We start from the raw sequence: 20,198 nt of genomic DNA, 5'->3' as shown, positions 1-20,198 counted from the left end.
AAATCAGTTTTTTGAACGTGGCAATTCAGGGTTAACTTTTAGAGAAAAGTGATATTCGGAGCACTTTTAGAGCTCTACAAAACAAACATTTTCATTTTTTGACATGTCAATTTGGACTTAAGGGTCAAAAGTTACAGCCATTTTAAGGTAAAAAAGATGCAAATTTAAAACTTAAATATCTCAAAATGGCGCAAGCCAAATTTTAAGCACTAGGTTGCATTTGAAAGAAGAGATCTAGCACTACAAACGCTGAAAAAATCTCAGGGGTGTTTTTCTTTAAACTTGAGATATCTTCATTTGAAAAAGTCTAATTTTCAAGGGAAAACCATATGGGACCACCCTAACGAAATTCGAAAATTGTCCAAATATATGTTTTTCCATGTAATTTTGCACGCTGAATCTGAATCTGCCCTCAGAATTGAGCCAAAATGTCAACAAATCGATTTTTGGTCATATTTTGGGTTTAAATGATAATTTTACATGGAAACCCAAAATATGACCAAAAATCGATTTGTTGACATTTTGGCTCAATTCTGAGGGCAGATTCAGATTCAGCGGGCAAAATTACATGGAAAAACATATATTTGGACAATTTTCGAATTTCGTTAGGGTGGTCCCATATGGTTTTCCCTTGAAAATTAGACTTTTTCAAATGAAGATATCTCAAGTTTAAAGAAAAACACCCCTGAGATTTTTTCAGCGTTTGTAGTGCTAGATCTCTTCTTTCAAATGCAACCTAGTGCTTAAAATTTGGCTTGCGCCATTTTGAGATATTTAAGTTTTAAATTTGCATCTTTTTTACCTTAAAATGGCTGTAACTTTTGACCCTTAAGTCCAAATTGACATGTCAAAAAATGAAAATGTTTGTTTTGTAGAGCTCTAAAAGTGCTCCGAATATCACTTTTCTCTAAAAGTTAACCCTGAATTGCCACGTTCAAAAAACTGATTTTTGAAGGTTTGCTCAGATGCTTTTTATAAATTTGGTCATAGAAGGCGTAGATTACGAGATAAAATTTTGGTGTCTTCGACAAAGTTGCTTGGATTGGCAAGCCTATCAACTTTATAGAAGACAAAAAAATTCCCAAAAATATCCCTGAAAAGTTAGATTTTCAAAATCACCCTAATCGTGAACCACCCTAATTTTAAACCAAACCAAAAGTTGCCCCTTTCCAGTTGCAACAACTCTTCTGAAGACACCAAAGCTCCAAAACGTCACCATTTTTCGGAAAATCCATTTTCCACTTAATTTTGCGATCTGGACCACTGTGCAATGGTGGCCGACAGCTATAAAATCAACTTAGTTTATGAAAAAATTGAATGTAAAAAATAACAAATATAAAAATCTAAATTACAAGCCAGATATTTTTTTAAAAAATGCATCATAAATCCGTACAGTTGATTTGCAATGATTAATATTCAAAAAATGCATGATTCAACGATTCAACTTTTTGCGGTACATGGAATGGAAAATCAACTGAGTCACTGACCACCGCGCCACGAGGCCCTCCAAAAAGAAAAGGAATAAACCCGAACATCAAAAAAATGATTCATAACACAGAGGAATGCATTTTAACTTGATTTCAGCCGATTGCACCTAAATTTCCATTAAAATTTAAAGGCGTAAATACAATACAAAATCAATACCGTCTTCAGGGGCGACATTGGGTCTGGAGGTAAGATTGGGTCATACAAAAATGCTGAAATTTGTATGACCCAATCTCACCCCCCAGACTCAATGTCACCCCTGATGAAGGTACTGCTAAAAAAGAATATCTTTGCCAAACATTACATGACTTTTCCACAACAACTTCAAAGTCTAGAACACGGTCGAGCTTTTACGCTCCTCGCATGTTCGCTCACTTACTCAATCACCGATCGATCGGGCCGCAAAGTCAGAAGCAACAGCGCAGAGGTCACTGACCAAGGTGCGCTGATTTTCGCTCAATTCCTCTCTCCCTTCTCTTCTTGCTTCCCTAGCACCGTGATCGCGTGACGGTTCTTGGGTCGTTAGCATCTTCCCTTTCCTTCCTTCTGTGAGCTCCCGCGCGATCAACGTTACGAAAAAAAAGCGGAAAATGGAAATTCTGATCGAACTTTTGTTCAAAGGTGCAACAGCAAAAGAAGGAGAAGAAAATGTTATGCAATCGATCGAGAACGACTGGTGGCGAGCTTTTGGTGGGTGGAACGCGGTGACAAACTATTGAACCTTTATATTTTTAGTAGTTTTTTTTAATTTCTAGGATTGAGTACATTTGTCCACAACAATATTGTAAACAGTAGTCGATTGTCGTCATAAAAACCCACAACAACATATCAATGCAAAAAAAGGCTTTAACACTTATTGGCAATACGCACAATCACCCATGTACATAAGACAATCACCGAAACTGTCTTCTTCCCTGATGTTTTGTATCATTTTGTTGACCACTTTTAACTTTTTTTGGCTGCGGTTTGGCTTTTAATACGGCTGGGTTTTATCACCTCTGCTTCATTGCTTCAAACGAGTTTTGCCCCATCATCGGTACTTTTGGAGTCCTTTCTTTGTATTTTGTTTTATTTGCTTCTTACTTCCCTTTTTTACGCCACACTTTAACCGCACACACATGTTTGTCATTTACGATTATATTCCGTGATTACATAATTCACTTCTCGAGCCAGAAACGTGCGACAGGATTTATATGTGTGCAATGAGGGGGGTGGGCTACTTTTGAATTTTTGAATACCGCAAAAATCGTAAAGCAAATATAAAATTTAAACAGTAAGGCCGTTGCAAATATTTTTCCGACTTTGGTCAGAGGCGAGGGGTCATAAACTTCAAAAAATATTTGCAACGGACTAAATAAAAACAAACAAATTATTAAAGAAAAAAACAAAAGAGTGTGCTAACAACATTGTTAACGCATTTAATGAAAGGTGAGCAATTCTCTGAGATTTCGGCCATTCGTTTATTTTTTGTATTTTTTAATCCGGCTGAAATTTTGTTGGTGCCTTTGGTATGCCCAAAGAAAAAATAACATATAAGAATTCAAAAATCTGTATCTTCTGAAGGATTTTTTTTGGAACGATTTGGTGCCTTCGGCAATGTTGTACAGTATGTAAAAAAAGTATTTACACCCCTTGGGCACTATGCACATATTGTGATAAAACATGCACCCAAAGTTAAAGAACGAGAGGATAGTTCTCACGAAAAGAAACGTGAGGAAAGTGCTATTTTGCGAGAGTATAGTCCTCTCGCTTGTTCATCCGTTCATTGGAACAGTTCATCCTATTGAGTGGCTTATATGGACACATGACCGCCACTTTGTCACCGAACCGCGGTGGCCCATACGGCAAAGGCACGGTTCAATATGCCGAAGGTCTTGGGTTCGAGTCTCGGTACCGGTACTTTTTTTTGATAGATGAACTTTTTTGAAGATGAACCCATGAGTAAAGTACTCTCGGTAATTTCGGGATTTATCCTCTCAGTCCGCACACAGTACCATTTTACTACCGAATCGTGCTCTTTATTCTCTCGTATGCCGATGCCCAGTTCTGGGTGTGTAAACAATTTAAAGTTTGACAGAAACCTAGTACTACGTTTTGTTCAGAAACTCATTCCGAACGTTTTGCTAATTATACAACAAATACTATTACAGAAATTGAAAAAGGTGCAAAAAAAAGTTTGTACACCTTTCAAAAAATTAACACAAATAATGTTATTTGTTGACAAATAACCATAAATCCAGTCTACGAACTACGAATAGGCATCCTTGACTGAATACCTAGGCAAAAAGTAAGTTTCATCCATGAGAACAAAAATTACGAAAGTCCATACATTTTTGGCAGGTTGCTCAACCGAAACCATAACAAAGTTTTTGCCTAGGTATTTAAAAACGTGGGTTTTATAGAAAACTTAGATGTATGGGTATCAAAAGATCGGAAATTTTGTGCCCTTTCCGATGCCACATAGGTTGACTTGTGAATTGTGGACCGGTTCGGATGCCGGCGGATTTTCACATTAGTTAAAACTTTGTAAAGTGCACCGTTTTCAAGTTAAAGCCATTTTTACGTAACTTTTTTGAAAATAATCGCAGCTGTTCATTTTATTAAATCAGTATCCATGTTTGCCCACTTTTGAAAAACATATTTTTGAAAAGCTGAGAAAATTGTCTATATTTTGCTTTTATGAAATTTGTTGATACGACCCTTAGTTGTTGAGATATTGCCATGCAAAGGTTAAAAAACAGGAAAATTTATGTACCGTAAACTCCGGCTGAAAAACTCTATAATAAAGAATAAAAAAAAAAATGATGTACTGTAAAACGGGGTAACTTTGATAGCCGGGGTGACTTTGATAGGTTTGAGATTATTTCGCAAAATGAAGAGTATAAATAAAATTCGTACGGAATTGTATGGAATCATACTGACCGGGGTTGAGAAAGGTTCAAGGTACTTCTAGAAGAAGTTTTCATTATATTTTGAAAAGTTTAAAAAGTTAGTTTACTAATAATAAGAAAACGTTGATGAATAGCATTATTTTCATATTCTCAAAGTGTCTATGAACATGATTTCAAATCGGAAAACGGAATGAATTTTCGGATTATTCGCTCAATTTTCCACTAGGAGAAGGTAAACGAAGCTAGTAAATAATAAAAGTTGTGTGTTTTTGAAACTTAATTAAATAAAATTTCCAATTTTGAAGGCATTTTCAGTAAAACAAATTTTATACAAAATAAGAAAACTTTTGATTCGTGCTTCGAATTCAGTTTATAATATTGACAAAAATTTTATTTTTGCGGAATTTTTTTTTTGCTTTGCTAAACATTGTAATTTAATAAATGTTCAAAATATTTTTAAAAGATCCTAAATAAGCTAAATATGATTGTCAATGCAGAAAAAGGCATTTTAGATTGTTTTGTGTTGATTAGACTTCTATTTACACTAGAGCGTCCAATTTCCCGGGGTTACAAAATTCCCGGGAAACGGGAAATTTTCAGCAAATTTCCCGGGAATTTCCGGGAAATTCGAAATTTAACGAAAATTGTTCTGATCCTGTTTGTGATTGATATTGTATAGAACAGCAACTTTAATGTTCTAAATGAGTGTGAGGATTTATGAATGGCTTGAATGCTTGTAAAAATGATGCAAATTTGATAAAACATTATGAATTTTCTTATTTTTTATGCTGTCTTTCAAATCTTACGAAATAAAAAAAAATAATTCGTATTTTTTGTTGAGAAGTATTTTTTTCAATCAAAGTGTTTGGACAGTGCAAATCTATGCTCCACAACAATAAAATTGCTTTTAAATTTGTCTCAGTGACCATAACGTTGAAATAAAAAAGTATAGCATGCAGAAATAATGTTTTTCATGGCAAATTACTTATTTTAAGTATTTTCAACTTGAGAATATATAGACAATCATTTAAAAATCTAATTTCTAGCGCTACTCAATTTGAAACACTATTTCATGAAAACTCAAAGTTTTACATTATTTGAAGCAAGTTTTTGAAATATGGTTGCATTCTTTGGGTAATTTTCATATGATTTTTCATAGTTTCATTTATGGTATAATTTTAGTTATATGATTATATGTCCTTATAAATTAATTAGATTAAAATAATTTTTATAGTGTAAAAGTGTTTGAAATTAAATAATATTTTTTCATATTTAAAAATTATAACTTCAAACAGTTATTTCTCGATATAGGTATAATTCTTTTCGAACAACCCCTTTTGAAAAATGTAATTATATAAATTCAATTTTCATCCAATTTAATCAAGAAAAGGAATAAATATTATCTGAATTAAACCTTGACATGAAATTTACATACAAGCTGATTATTCCAATATGAACAGTAGATTGAAATGGATTTTAAAATCAAATAAGGTTCTCTTATTATTATTTTTGTATGATTTCAAAACATTGGTGCCAAGAAGGTAGGAAAATGTATACTTCCATTTGTATTTCGGGAATTCCCGGGAAATTTGAAAATTTCCCGGGAAACGGGAAATATTTTTTTCCGGGAAATCCCGGGAATTCCCGGCAATTTTTTCCCGGGACGGGAAATTGGACGCTCTAATTTCCACTGAAATTTTCTAGTTTTATGAAAAATATTTTGTTTGCCCGCGGATTTTTCGAACCAAACCAAACTTTGAAAAATATTTGCAACGGCCTAAGGCCGGGGGGGGGGGGGGGGGGCAAAAAAATAAAAAATATAAAAATTTAAATAACAAGCCATAGTCTTCACATTTAAATGAAAAAAGTGTTTTAAAATGCATTTTACACTAGTTCAGTTGTTTTGCAATCATTAGTTTTCAAAAAATCTAAGATCTGACAAAAACAAAAATTGTATCGAAAAAAAAAAATTTTGCATCGAAAATTTTCAAAAAATCATAAGATTTTTAATAAACCCAAACATGCTAAAAATGATTTTAAACGCAGGAGAATGCATTTTAATTTGATTTCAGCTGGTTGCACTTGAATTTTCATTGAAATTTTGACGTTTATTGTAAAAATATTTTTTTTTGCCCCCTGATTTTTCGGGCCAATTTTGAAGGGGGGGGGGGGGTGACAAAAACTTTAAAAAATATTTGTACCAGCCTAATATTGGTGAAAAAAATTTGAAACTAAATTATTAGTTCTTTCTGAAGTTTCGAATAAATCTTAATCTTGACAAATAATTAGATATATTTGCAATTAAAATGCAGGATGCAGAGTAGAGTCATATTGCAAAAAAAATGCAAACGACTCCAACTCCAACTTTCCAATTCTAGCCGACTCCTACTCCTGTTTCCCCAAAAATATCCAACTCCATCGATACCTTTACATATCAATTCCCCACGAAAGCAGCATGACTCGAAAAAAAAAGTTGTCTGATCGGGCTCAAAATTGGAATAAAAGTTCAATTGATCCCATGTAGAGCGTCCAATTTCCCGTCCCGGGAATTCCCGGGATTTCCCGAAAAAAAATTTTTCCCGTTTCCCGGGAAATTTGAAAATTTCCCGGGAATTCCCGAAATTCAAGCGAAAGTATACATTTTCTTAAATTTTTGGAACCATTTTCTTGAAAATGCTCTGAAAAAAAATGATAAACTCAACATGATTTTGTTCAATTAAATTTATTGTTTGGTTTATATATCAGGATTTATTTCAAGATAATATTAATTTCTGAAGCTACTGGAAATAGATCTTGCTTAATGAGTATTAAATTATTAAAATTAGGTAAGCTTTTTACAGATTGATGTTATTTCATCAAAACAATATTAACTCCTAACCTCCAAATGAAAATGAGATTTTTATACGGTTTTGTTTACCATGATCAAATGAGATAAAAATTGAATTTGTGCAAGAAGAATTAATTCAGTTGGTTTAATACCTAGTATTAAAGAAATTACAATTTGAAATAAAATAATTTTGGACCATTGGTGCAACTACAAGTGTTAGAGGGTTAAATGTGAAAAAATGGAAGACTATTTGTGGAATGATGCTAATTTATCGTTTAATTTAATAATGTGGCATAATAAAACAAAAAAAAATCATTTAAAAATTACTTTGTAGTGTTCAAGAGGTTCTCGAAAAATGCAAAAATATATTCAAAGCTTGCTTCAAATATTTGAAAACATTGGGTTGTTTGAAGTAAAACCAACACTAAAAAGCTTTATAATTTGTTCAAGAGCTGAAACCAGTATTTGTCATGAAAAACATAATTTCTGCATGTTTTTTTTTCTCATTTCAACAAACTGGTCTCAGAGGCAAGTTTGAAAGAAATTTTATGATTATGGATTATGGATTCATTTTACTCACAGTTTAAACACTTTGATAATAAATATTCCTCATAAAAAACCTGAGATTGGAGCTTTTCAAATTAGAAAAAGTATACATTTTCTCGTAGCTGAATGATTTTTTACATGCAGTCAAGCTGATAATTGATCTTCACACTTATTTTAACCACTAAAGTTGATGTCCTATACAATTTTGTTGCATAATATTAATTAAAACCAAGATCAGGTCAATTTTCAATAAATTTAAAATTTCCCGGGAATTCCCGGGAAATTGGCTGAAAATTTCCCGTTTCCCGGGAAATTTATAACCCCGAGAAATTGGACGCTCTAGTCCCATGCAGCATGGCAACACCGACTGATAAGTAAAGCACATTGCTTGGAAGAACGAACTGACCACAGCACGCCAAATGTGATACAATTTCAAATGAATAAATAATTTCGGAATTTTTGTGACAGATTCAAATTCCAATTCTCATGAAAACAAATTGATAAAATCCATCATATTTGTAAAGTTTACGTCATGTTTGTCACCCTACCCTTACATGCCCAGCAAAAAAGTAAAATGCAAAACCGGTAATGGCGCAAAACGGAGCAAAAAGCCGTGGGAAAATGTCATTGAACCGCTAGCACCACCATCACATATGGAGCATACTGTATATTAAACTTTGGAACACTTTCTTCGCCATGACCGCACGGTTCAACGGCCCCAACGGCTCAGGTCGCCACATTTGGAGACCTCAAACGCACACGACCCTTTGGACATCGTCGTGATAACAGTTCTGCAGTCAGCAACAAATGGAACGACTGCGCGCGCGGTTTCGCGGAAAATCTTAAGATCGTCGTCAGCGTCAAAGTCGTAAATGACGGCTCTCAGATTGAAAAGAAGGAAGAAATGAGAGAGGGAGAAAAAAAGGTTGGAGATCGAAACAAAGTGATTTAACGGGATTTTACCTTCTTTTTTTGCTTCCAAGAGCATGTTCGCGAGAACAAGAAAAAGGAACAAAACAAATGGAGAATGTTAATCAGTGGTGGGATGTGTGGAGAAATTTGGTTGATGGCAGGAGAATTTGGGGAAAAAAGATAAATAAATCTTTATTTAGCAAAGGCGGTGTAATTAAATTTATGACGGCTTTTGGTTTTGTATACAGATACTATTCAGCTCTACCTTATGTAATGTTATAAAATTAAAATAAATAGTTAAATTCACGTAAATAGTTCACGTTTTTAGAACAGCTTAGTAAGAAGTAAGTTTGAAATTAACAATTCTATGTAGGGCGTCCAATTTTCCCGGGTTTTTAATTTCCCGGGAAACGTGAAAAATATTATTGGAATCCCGGAAATTCCCGGGATCCCGGAAAATATTTGAAACAGTCTTAAAATCAATGTTTTCATAAAATGTTGTATATTTTTCAGGCATAAAATCTTAGAATAAGCTCAGTAATATTAATTGAGTTTAATCTACACTTCAATTTGAGCAAGCACTACAGATTTTAAATTGAGAAATTATATTAGGAAATTGAAAATGTTTTTTAAGGGCTTTGGATTTGAAATAAACTTAAATTTTTAATTCCTATGTCTTTTAAAAATATATCTCTTTCCTATGGGTTTGCCTTCCTCACTGAGTACAGGCTCAGGGGTGCTCAAAGTTTTTGGATGCCGGGCCAAATTTGAAGCTCAAATGAGCTTGCGGGCCAAATATATAAAATTGATAGTTTAAAAAATGACTTTAATTCATTTTAATTTAAAAGAATTTAAAATACATCTACCACTTGATGAACACTTTCGTTATTATTATTTTCCAGCAATTAGGTCGATGCAAATATTTAAAAAGTTTTTGTCCCTTGAATCTGGCCATGGTCGAAGGTAGGCAAAAAAAAGTAAAATAAATATAAAAATTTAAATTATAACATTTTCAACATTTCAATTAAAAAATCGCAAGAAAATGTTTCATACACTCGTACAGTTGATTTGAAATCAAAATTTTCAAAAAATGTAAGGTTCGATGAAAAAAAAAATTAAGCAGAAAATCTTGTTGTAATTTTTATTAAATTTTTTTAAGGTTCAACATGATTATTAAATTAATATGAAATACTTTCAGTTTTGCTATTAGGCTGTTGCAAATATTTTTCAAAGTTTATGTCGCCTCCTTCAAAATTGGTTCGAAAAATCAGGGGCAATATTTTTTTTCATAAAACAGGAAAATTTTAATGGAAATAGAAGTCTTATCAACTCAAACCCCCTCGACTTCGGTCAGAGTCAAGGGATATAAACTTCAAAAAATATTTGCAACGGCCTTATTACAGTATCTTCCTAAGTAAAAATGTTAACGTTTAATAGACATTTCCAAAATTGCTTCATTATAATTTTGAGGATAGTTTCACTAACATTGAAAAGTGTAAAATTATTTCAATTAGGATCAAAAATTGATAAATCATTAGTTTTATATTAAAAAATATTGGCATCACTTTACAAATGGTCAAAAAGCTATTTGACATGACCGTTCAAAATGGATCCGCGGGCCATACTTTGGTCACCCCTGCTATAAAATCACTTCAGCAATTTCCCACGAAAACAGCATGCTTCGAAAAAAAAGTTCACCGATCGGGCTCAAATTTTTTCTGGGGGTTCCTTGGTCAAAATAATTAGACCCGTATTTTTTCGTTTGGCCATTAGGGTGACCTACGCCGTGTTAGGGTGGTCAGAATAATTGCCATTTTCTTCATTTTTCGCAAAAACCACTTTTAAAAAATCATTTCTTCCGCGCCGTGATTAGTTTGGACATTTGGGGAAAATAGTAAGAAGTTTCAAAAATCTAACATTACATTTGAAAAGGTCGTATGAAAACTTAAAATGCTGTTTTGAAGGTCTCGGGATAAAAGAGCCTATGCCTGAAAATATGTTTACCTGTTTCCTCGGAAAATTTTACATAACATATCAAAAAATGGTGAAGTTACGATTTGAAAAAAAAACTGGGGTTTTTGACGCACCACACGCAAAAATGGCAAAATGACGAAAACGGCAAAAATCGACTTTACGCAAACCCCCCCAACCACATAATGGTGGATGAGGAACATTTTTTATATGACATGACTAGAAAAACTTGAAAAAATTTCTTTGAAAACGTCCGAAAAAAAAAAACACGAAGCGACAGCAAATTAAATGATGCCAGTCAATGAAAATTTTAAATAAGTTATGAATTTGTTGTTTTATATTAAACATATTTTACAAATAAGCTTTATATTTCTGCTGCCAACTGGGGTAAATCGGGACTAGAAACTGAATAGGTACAGGAGATTTTAGAGCAATAAAGTTGGAAATCGGTGCACTAAAAAAAGGCTTAAAAATCTGTCTCAATTCATCACCGTCATCTGGGGCGAATCGGGACACATGGGGTGAATTGGGACAGCTGTTTTAACAATGTTGCAGCCTATTATTTTGATATGTTTGAGTGGCCAGATTCAGAGCAACAAAATGTGTACATCCATTTTCACATTTGAAGCATATAACTGGTCTAAAACGTGCACTCAGACTGTAGTCCCGATTCGCCTCAGATGACGGTACATTTGTTCTGATGCCTGTGTTTGATGAAAAATAATTTAAAAAGTTTTTTTTTTATTTGAAAACATAAATATACGTAAATAATTCTAGGCATTTTGCAGATCTGTAAACAAAAATTTAAAAAAAATATTTATAAGCCAAATTAATGCAGACATATGCCAATTACAAAAAAAATATGCTCTGAAATATTTATTTGTTACTAAGTATTCATCTTTTCATCTAGTGTAAATGTAAATTTTAAATGTTAATTAATCTGAACATAAAATTCTTCTGAAGTTTCATAATCTTTTCAATTTCGGGAATTCCCGAATTATATGTAAATAAAAATAATAAAATAAAAAATCAAATGACAAAAAATCCCGGGATTCCCGGTTTTAGAAAAATCCCGGGAAATCCCAGGATGGACGCATTAATTCTACGGTAATATGTGTATATATATTTTAAATACAATTTCAAAAGTTTTAAAAACTTTTGAACAAAGTTGTTATTTAATATAATACTCGCTACTCGCTTTTCTAAATCGATTAAAAATTACTATTTTGGGTTTGAACCCCCAAATTATGATGATTTATCAACAATAGACATAATTATCATTGAAGATGTATCACCCTAATTTTCTATACAAATTTTGGAGAAAAAACATTCGGAATTATCGAAATATTTTTGAAAAATTCAAGGTGCACGTGTTTCTAGGGATCCCAAAGTACATGCTTCCTCTCGAGTTGGTCTTGCGCCGTCATTTTTGCCATTTAAAAAATGATTTAATATTTTTAAATTCAAGATGGCGGCCAATGTGGCGGCGATAAAACATTTAAAAAAATACATTTTCTAATTTTATAAGCATTCAACAATTTGAAGTTGACTAAAATGGAAGAACATCGGATAATCGAGTCTAGACTGTATATATTTGCAAAGATTTTTTCTCAATTTCAAAAAAAAATTGGTCAAAATTAATCATTTCGGAAGATTGAAAAGTTTTCAATAAATATAGCATTGTTTTTTTTTTTAATTCTTTGGAAGCCTGATTCCGAATTGGCTAGTATGAAAAAATCCGGGCCGTTTTGTTAAACAGATAATTTTGGTGGATTTGAGCCATTAAATTTGCTACCAAAATTGTAAGTTTGACAATACAACTTTCTCAAAATCTCTGAAAAAAATTTGTCTCTCTAAAAACAAGAAATCGCTTCTGAATTTTCACCAATTGAAATAACAAACAACTTTCTTCTCCACCTACCTTCCCCCCTCAGCTGCTCATCGATGCTCGACGATTCCGGCGATCCGCCGGTCCCATACGTCCCCACACGAGCCGCCACCGAGTGGGGGTCCTCCGGAGAGCCGAGACTGCAGGTGGACGAAACCTCCCCTACGGCGGAGTACATCAGCTCACATTTCACACTTCCGGTGCCCGGTTCTTCCTTGATTTCCGCGATGGCCACGGAGCTGCCGGTGCTCGTGCTGCTGCTGCTGGAAAAGAAGGACATTTTTGCACAACCTCACGGAACAAAGAAAACGTTGACCTATTTTCAGCTGATTGGGTTCAACAGCATGTGCGGTTGTCTGTGTGTGTGTTTATGTGCACCTTTATGCAGTTGTGCAATTGCGTTGAAAATAGGTCATCCTGGGAAATCGCTGTTCCGGAAGAATTGGCCATTTTCCGGAATTGGTCCGCGCTTACCTTTCGCAGCTGTCGGAAATGTTGGAGGACACCACGAGCTGTTCCATTGCCGATAACCGGCCTAATTTACATCAAGATTCCCTGCACTTTCCCTACACATAAAATTAAAATTTTCCCTTGTGTAAAATATTGCTCAATCACAACACAGATTCCGAAATAGATGAACACGTCACATTTTTACAAGCAGTAATTTTGCACAAAATTAAAAACACAAATTCACTCTAAAATGATTGAAACCAAAAATGTCCCGAATACCCGGAAGTGATGTCCGACCGACCGCGAACTTCCGTGCTGTGCTGCTGAAAATGTGCATGTCCTCGACCATGGTGTCAGGAAGGCCAGCACTCACCACTACGCAAATGGTAATCAGAGAGAAAGAGAGCTTTTAGTTGACATGGGCCCAAGAGAAAGTGAGAAAATTTCCCCAAACGCCGGCGGAAAACTCTCACCCACACTTGACATCGTTTTTCCTCAACCCTCGGGAACGACGTTCTAAACAGAGGGTGTTTGGTAGAAAATGGGAAAGCATGAACATATTTTTTTATTTGGTGAATTTATATCATTTTTTTTAATTTTAATTGAACAAAAATAATTAATTAATTATTAAAATATTATGAAACCGATTTTTTTACGAAACTCCAGATTTATATTGTTATTTTTTTTTGGTTTATTGTACTGAGTATCCATTAAATATTACCAGTGATGCGAATGAGCCAGCAAGCCCGAAACCACGCTCGCTCAATTAGGAGCAAGAGGAATTGACAGGTAGCTCGTGCTTGCTTCCGCTAATCGCATGCGTTTGCGCTCTATAATGCGCTCGGATAAGCCAAAGTAAGAATTTTTTTTGTATTGTATTGTTGGTGAAATTCGCACAGGCCAATGGAGCACTGTCAAAAACAGCTCGACTGCGGGTGCTCCATTGGATGATCAATTTGAAGCTTATTCATCGAGTGTTTGAAACTTAAAAATTACTGTCGACTGTGGTTTTACTTCTGGGCACGTTCATTTATTCATTTATTGGAGATTGACTCCAGCCTACAAACAAAATATTTGTTGTGAAAATTCATTCAAAAAAACACAGATTTGACATTTAGTATCCTAAATTATTTGAAAAAAATATTAATTTGACAAGATGAAGTGCCCCGGTTTCATAAATATCTTATCAACAATCAGCAAGATTATACCAGCCTCCATTTTTTAAAACAAAAATCCTCATAGCTCTGCTGAAGAAAAAATAAAAGTTATCCAGCTTTTTAAGCGAAAATGGCGATCGAATGGTGAACGCCCGAAATGTCAAAATCACGCAGTGGTACCAACATTACGAAAAAAGTGTGCCATGGCATGACAGCCGCATTTTCTTTTCTAATGTTGGTGCTACTGCGTGATTTTGACATTTCGGACGTTCAACATTCGAACGCCATCTTCGCTTAAAATCCTGGATTATCGCATACCTTTAGGGGAGAGTGGAGAGACTTGATCCCCTTTTTTGTATCGCACATAACTCTGTCGATGTTTCGCAAAACTATGAACTTTTTGCATGAATCGAAAGCTTAAACATTCAACTATGTTTGGCAGATAAGGTTATTTCATCAGATAAACTCTTCGACTCATGTCAAGTGTTTAAAAAAAAATAAACCGGCATTTTTAAAATGTTAGGCGTAACATGATCCCCTTTCAACATTATGAAGAAATCTTAAGCAAAATGTTTCTTATTCATCCAAACTATTAATTTTCTATAAGTTACAGCAATTTTACATAAAACCTGTTGGTAAGTTTGTGTTCAAAATATAACAAGTTTAGTATGTAAAATATTTAAAAACTTAATTTTTTTTTCAGACCAATATTGAGCATATAACAAAAGCTGGTATTTTTTGTTTGCAAAGTTTTTGAAAAATGGTTCAAACTGCAGTAAGTTATGTACAACTATACTAAAGGAAGCTATGTAAGAAAATCCAGCCCAATTAATTAATCTTGAGGTTGATTCCAGTGACTGTAAAAATGCAGGGATCAAGTCTCCCTAAACGCCTAAAGATCTCTTGGGGGTTTTTTGCAGTATTTTTTAGAAAAATGTGTGTAGGTAACTCAATTTAATTTTTTTTTAAATTTTTTTCTTTGTTTTCTATAATAAGTTTGAGTTAATTTTGCTTAGCTTTCTATAACAAAGCGTATTGTTTTACCCACATGCTGACGAGATATAGGCTTGGGACCAAGTGTCCCCGGGGATCAAGTCTCCCCACTCTCCCCTACTAAATGAAAATAACCTCAATACTAGTAATTGTAAATAATCTACACTTCAATCAAGCACAGCAAATTCAGATAGCTTCAAATACATTTTTTTTTTGTTTCTCATTGTCGTGCTTTGGATTTCAAATTTTTATCCAAAGCGATTCAAATTCAATAGATTTCTTATTAATATATTTCTTTTTAGTTTTATTATGTGACATGACTTTTGCAGGCTACAAAAATCTTTGAAATTGTCTATAAATAAACAAGAAACGAAAATAAATAAAATGATAAAAACCAATGTAAATTTTTTGAGAAGTTACGAAAGTTTGATATAAAACATATTTTACAATTTATCTTTAAGTCACAACCACCAACTGGGGAAAATCGGGACTACAATCTGAATAGAAACAGTAGATTTTCGAGCAAAAAAACAGGAAATCAGTGTGCTAATTGTTTTGTTCTGTTCCTGTTTTATCCGAAATCAATCAAAAAAATCTAAACAATTGGCATATTTGCGATGAATCCTTGGAATGCGCTGTCAAACAAGATACTTCCTGTCAAAAGACTTTAAAAACAACTTTTAAAAAGCATATACCTCAACAACACAACCACGACATTCAATCAAAAATTCGCCAAAAATCTATTTGTCAATGAAAGAAGTCCTTTTATTTAGAAAATCAAAGGTTTTGAACTTTTTTTTTGTTTTGTTTTATGTGACTTCGCAAATGATTTGAAAAAAGACAGATTTTTCGATCCCAAAAATCGCAAAAATCTGTAAAATTATTTTATTTAAAAATTTCAACAATTTAGTAATTGAATTATGCTTTAATATAATCAAAAAACTCAAATCTGTTGTTAAAAGTCAAACATAAATCTTATATGGCTTCGAATTTGACATGATACAGAGGAAATACAGATTTATTTTTAAGAAAATACAGATTTCCCATAAAATAATCTGGCATCGTTGAATACAATCCAGACTCGATAATCCGAAAGCCTCGGAAAAATTTCACTTCGGGTAATCGAATCACGAAAAAACTGATTTTATCTTTGTTTTGTTTTTAATTGTTATGCTTGAATACATGCTCTAAAGTGATTTCGAATTTTTAAATCCAAGATGGCGGCCTAAATGGCGTGGTTAAAATACTGAAAAAATGTATTTGGTATGCTAAAAGGCTATCAACAACTCAAATTTGATGTTTGAAAACTGTTTTTTTTTTCTTGTTTTGTGATTCGATTATTCGAAGTCCTATACAAACCTTTGGACAATCGAACTTCGGATAATTGAAACTTCGGATAATCGAGGCTTCGGATAATCGAGTCTGGACTGTAACATATTTAAATTTTTTTTTTTTTTTAAAAGGCTATCAAATATTCAAATTTAACTGATATGGCGCAGAACTCGAATTTAATGTTAAAAGTAAGAAAAAATACGAAGCAAATTTTGTTTTAGTCATGATTCGATTATCCGAAGGCCAAAACAAACCTTCGGATAATCGAAACCTCTGATAATCGAGGCTTTGAATAATCAAGACTGGACTGTATATAATTATTACATACAAAACAAAAGGCAGGCAAAGCTGAAACAGTACAACCAATTGCGGAGTGAGTGAATGCCGATACTAAAGTGCATTTGAAATGACCGTTTTTGGTGGACGATGGTTTGAAATTCGAGTGTCTCGTCTGTTTGTGTGTGTAGTAATTTTGTCTTGTGACTAACTGTGTCTAAACGCATTTTGTTGCAATTTAAAAAGTAAAAATTAAATTTTATCAGGAAAAAAGATATCTGAGAAAATATGAAAAAGAAAATATTCATTTAAAAAAAACACAAAACAAAACAAGCTAAGTTGATACACAAACGATGCAAGAAAAATTCTGATATATATAGAATTTTGTTTTTCAAAGATACAAAAATAACAAACACCGTCAAAAACCGGCAAACTAACACAATTCTATTCGCAGAGTAAAAGTCAGGCGAACCTCGTTCAGGAGAACTCTCTCCCACTCTCTGCTGCATAATCTCTCCTTCTCTTTCTCATCGCAGAAATTGATTTGCTCCACTACTCCAGTGCTCCGAAACATCCTTGAATGAGGTTGAGGTTGAATGTTCACCCCTTTCCCTATACTGCAAGCTTCCTCGAGGCCGCGTGGGAAAAGGTGGAGCAGGGGGTAGGTCCTTATTTTATTTTATATTTAAAGTTGTGGAGAGGGAGAAGAAAAGGGGGCGCGCGATAGTGTGGGTGAGCGATAAAAATGAGGAAATTGAAACAGTGTTGCAGCGGGTCATGGACGAACGAGAAGTGCATCGCGATATGGGCCACACACAGTTTGTGTCGCTGATAATGATGTAATGGCAGACCACGAGACTTGAACCTTTTCTGTAACGGGGAGGAAAATCGATGGGTTCGAAGAACAAAATTAAATTCCTCTTTACCTGTTATCGTCAATAAACGTTTATTAAAATAAATCTCCTACACGTTTTAAAATCGTTAGTTGTGTACGCACATGCAACTACAACGTTTTTGATTAAGTCCAGTTAATTGTGAATTTTCAATTCGTCTGTCCCTACACACATGTTCTAATACTATCTCTTCGTAAGACACATCGATTTCGTTTGATTACTTGGTTTCTGTGGGGGTGCCAACAAACTAAAAAAACACTTGTTATAATTCGACATGCTTAGTCAAAAAATATGTTAAATATTCAGCACACTGTTACTTTTTGGCAGAGTAAATCATCATTATTTTCAGGACTGTTAAAAGGAAAAATAAATAAACCACGAAGGGTTAAACACTTGAAGGCACATTTTGAACACATCCCGAACATCGCTTAGCGCTTCATCTTCTCCAGAATCGGCACAATCATGTCAAACTTGGGACGCTTGCCGGGGTCTTCGTTCATGCAAATCCTAATCAGCTTCGTCAGGTGCGGTGACGTACCCGGCGGAATCGTCACCCGAAGCCCCTCGGTGGCGATCCGCATGCCGGCCTCCATCGGGGACAGCTCGGCGAACGGAACCTCCCGCGTGGCCAACTCCCAGATGCAAATGGCAAAGCTCCACATGTCGCACGCCTCCCAGTTGCGTTCGCTGCGCTTCTTCTGCAACATCTCCGGACTCATCCAGGCCGGCTGGTACGAGCGGCCACGCTCCTGGAAGGAGAACTTGGCGTCCGCCATGTTGACACGGGCCGTCAGGTCGTCGTCGATCTTGAAGAGGTGGAATCACTTTTAGCATGAAAATTTTCTATGATCTAAAAAATGTTTTGGAACTCACCATGATGTGAAAGCTGTTCAGGTGATACTCCGGGATGATCCTTTCGAGCGAGTGCAGATACGCCATACCGCGAGCAATATCCAGGGCGAACCGGACGGCCTGAGCCGTATCGACAACGATTCCGGCGGCACCATGCAACAAATCGTACAGCGATCCCCTTGGCATGTACTGGCTAATGACGATCAACCTCGGTGGGGCGTTGCAAGCTCCAATCACCGGCAAAATGTTCGGATGCGAAAAGATTCGCAACTTGGGAAATTCCTCGTTAAAATCGCGACTAACCCGCGCGTTGCACTCGCGAATCGCCAAGATCTTCGCCACAATGTCGTTATTCTGCCATCTACCGCGCCACGTCTCGCCTCCCGGCGTAATCGCCAACTTGGTGTGCAGCATCAAGTCCTGGATGTTGATTCCCTTGAACCGCGACAACGTCGCATCCCGCGACCGGGTCTTCATGCCCAGCCAGCTCTGATCCTTGAAGCTGATCTTCTTCAGCTCCTGACCACTTTCCACTGCCAAATTGTGCAGCCGGGTGGCGACCGACGCCTTGGCCTTGTCCAGCGGGGTGTCCCCGTCCTTGTTGGCCAGCGAGACCAGAGCACCGTTGCTGACCAGCTCCTCCGCGATCGGTTGATAGCCCCAGAAGCAGGCATAGTGCAGCGGCGTATTACCGTGCTCGTTGGCCGCGTTCACGTCCGACCGGTGGCGAACGAGCTAGAAAAATATTCAGTGAAATCGCTTTCCAAACACAGACGTAACACCCGCATACTCACCATCTGCACAATCTCCAAATGCCCGTGGGCCGCGGCCAGATGCAACGGAATATCGTCACCCATGTTGGTCGCGTTAACCCGGGCACCGCGATGCAGTAGCATCTCCACCAACTTTGTGTGGCCCTCCTTAGCGCACCAGTGCAGCGGACTAAAGCCATGATCATCACTAGAACGAAATTCATGTGGTCAAAGCGATTCTATTAAACGCATCCAAGTTACAGAAATAAACATCTTGTGTTGATTACGCGACGCTTCATTCATAAATTCCTCCAAACGACGGGGGTGTAGTAAACAGTGGCACCACGACCCGCATGTAAACAAACCGCATCGATGACGTCATCGATGCCCACATACTTGACTGTCAACAATCGGCCCATTATGCGATTTGAGGAATTCGGAACAAACGCACATTTTTTTCGACAGATTTCTAAGAAATTGCTTAACTTCTTGAGAATACTAACTGATTTCCAGTTTTCACTCGAATTCATTCAATTTCCCAAATTTCTTCCATTTATGGTAGCGCGAGGTCATCCACTTGATGTTTACTTCCGTCGCGTGGCCCCAGCTTACCCCTGGTTCATGTCATGCTCGGTATCGTCCAGCCAGAGGCGCACCTGAATCGAGTTGCCCTCGCGGCACCAGTGGAATATGTCCTCCATACGGGGCCGAGTTCTACGGAACCTTCTTGACTACTCCCACTTTCTCTCGGGCAAATGTCGTCAGGTGGATGAGCGTTCCGGGAAAATGTGATACTTCGCGCAAGTTTGGTTGTTTTCGGTCGGGATTTCACTGCCTGCGGGTAATTTCCGGTTTGTTTCGGATATTTACGATGGTTCGGAAGGTTTTAGGTTGATTTTGGATGCATTTCGGATGGAAATTGTGCTCACTTGTCGAGGGGCGTTCGCCTACTTTGCTCTAATGGATATTTATG

The 20,198-nt window shown here is 35.8% G+C and overlaps 2 protein-coding genes across 4 annotated transcripts in view; both read right to left on the bottom strand.

Annotated features, from left to right (window-relative positions):
- The window catches only part of LOC120420658 (ecdysone-induced protein 78C), a 93,341-nt gene extending 79,939 nt beyond the window's left edge, over window positions 1-13,402 (bottom strand). Inside the window, exons 1-2 of one of the 3 annotated variants that reach the window (XM_039583750.2) lie at window positions 12,995-13,402; window positions 12,554-12,780 (exon numbers count right to left, since the gene is read on the bottom strand). In XM_039583750.2, coding sequence (XP_039439684.1) covers window positions 12,554-12,780; window positions 12,995-13,041 — 274 coding nt within the window. In that variant the 5' untranslated portion in view covers window positions 13,042-13,402. The remainder of the gene's footprint in view (window positions 1-12,553; window positions 12,781-12,994) is intronic. The other 2 variants (XM_039583751.2, XM_039583752.2) reach the window with 2 other exon arrangements.
- Window positions 13,403-17,854: 4,452 nt separating this feature from the next.
- LOC120420657 (integrin-linked protein kinase) lies at window positions 17,855-20,175 on the bottom strand. The gene is made up of 4 exons (XM_039583747.2): window positions 19,838-20,175; window positions 19,268-19,433; window positions 18,495-19,208; window positions 17,855-18,427 (listed from the first exon to the last, which is right to left on the bottom strand). Exons 1-4 carry the CDS (start codon window positions 19,924-19,926, stop codon window positions 18,050-18,052), a joined length of 1,347 nt encoding a protein of 448 aa, XP_039439681.1. The 5' UTR covers window positions 19,927-20,175; the 3' UTR covers window positions 17,855-18,049.
- Window positions 20,176-20,198: the final 23 nt, after the last annotated feature.

This window comes from Culex pipiens, chromosome 3 (assembly GCF_016801865.2).
Source record: "Culex pipiens pallens isolate TS chromosome 3, TS_CPP_V2, whole genome shotgun sequence".
Taxonomy (NCBI): Eukaryota; Metazoa; Arthropoda; class Insecta; order Diptera; family Culicidae; genus Culex; species Culex pipiens.
Note: the sequence above shows the minus strand (reverse complement) of the source record. Positions and strands in the feature narration are given on the sequence as shown.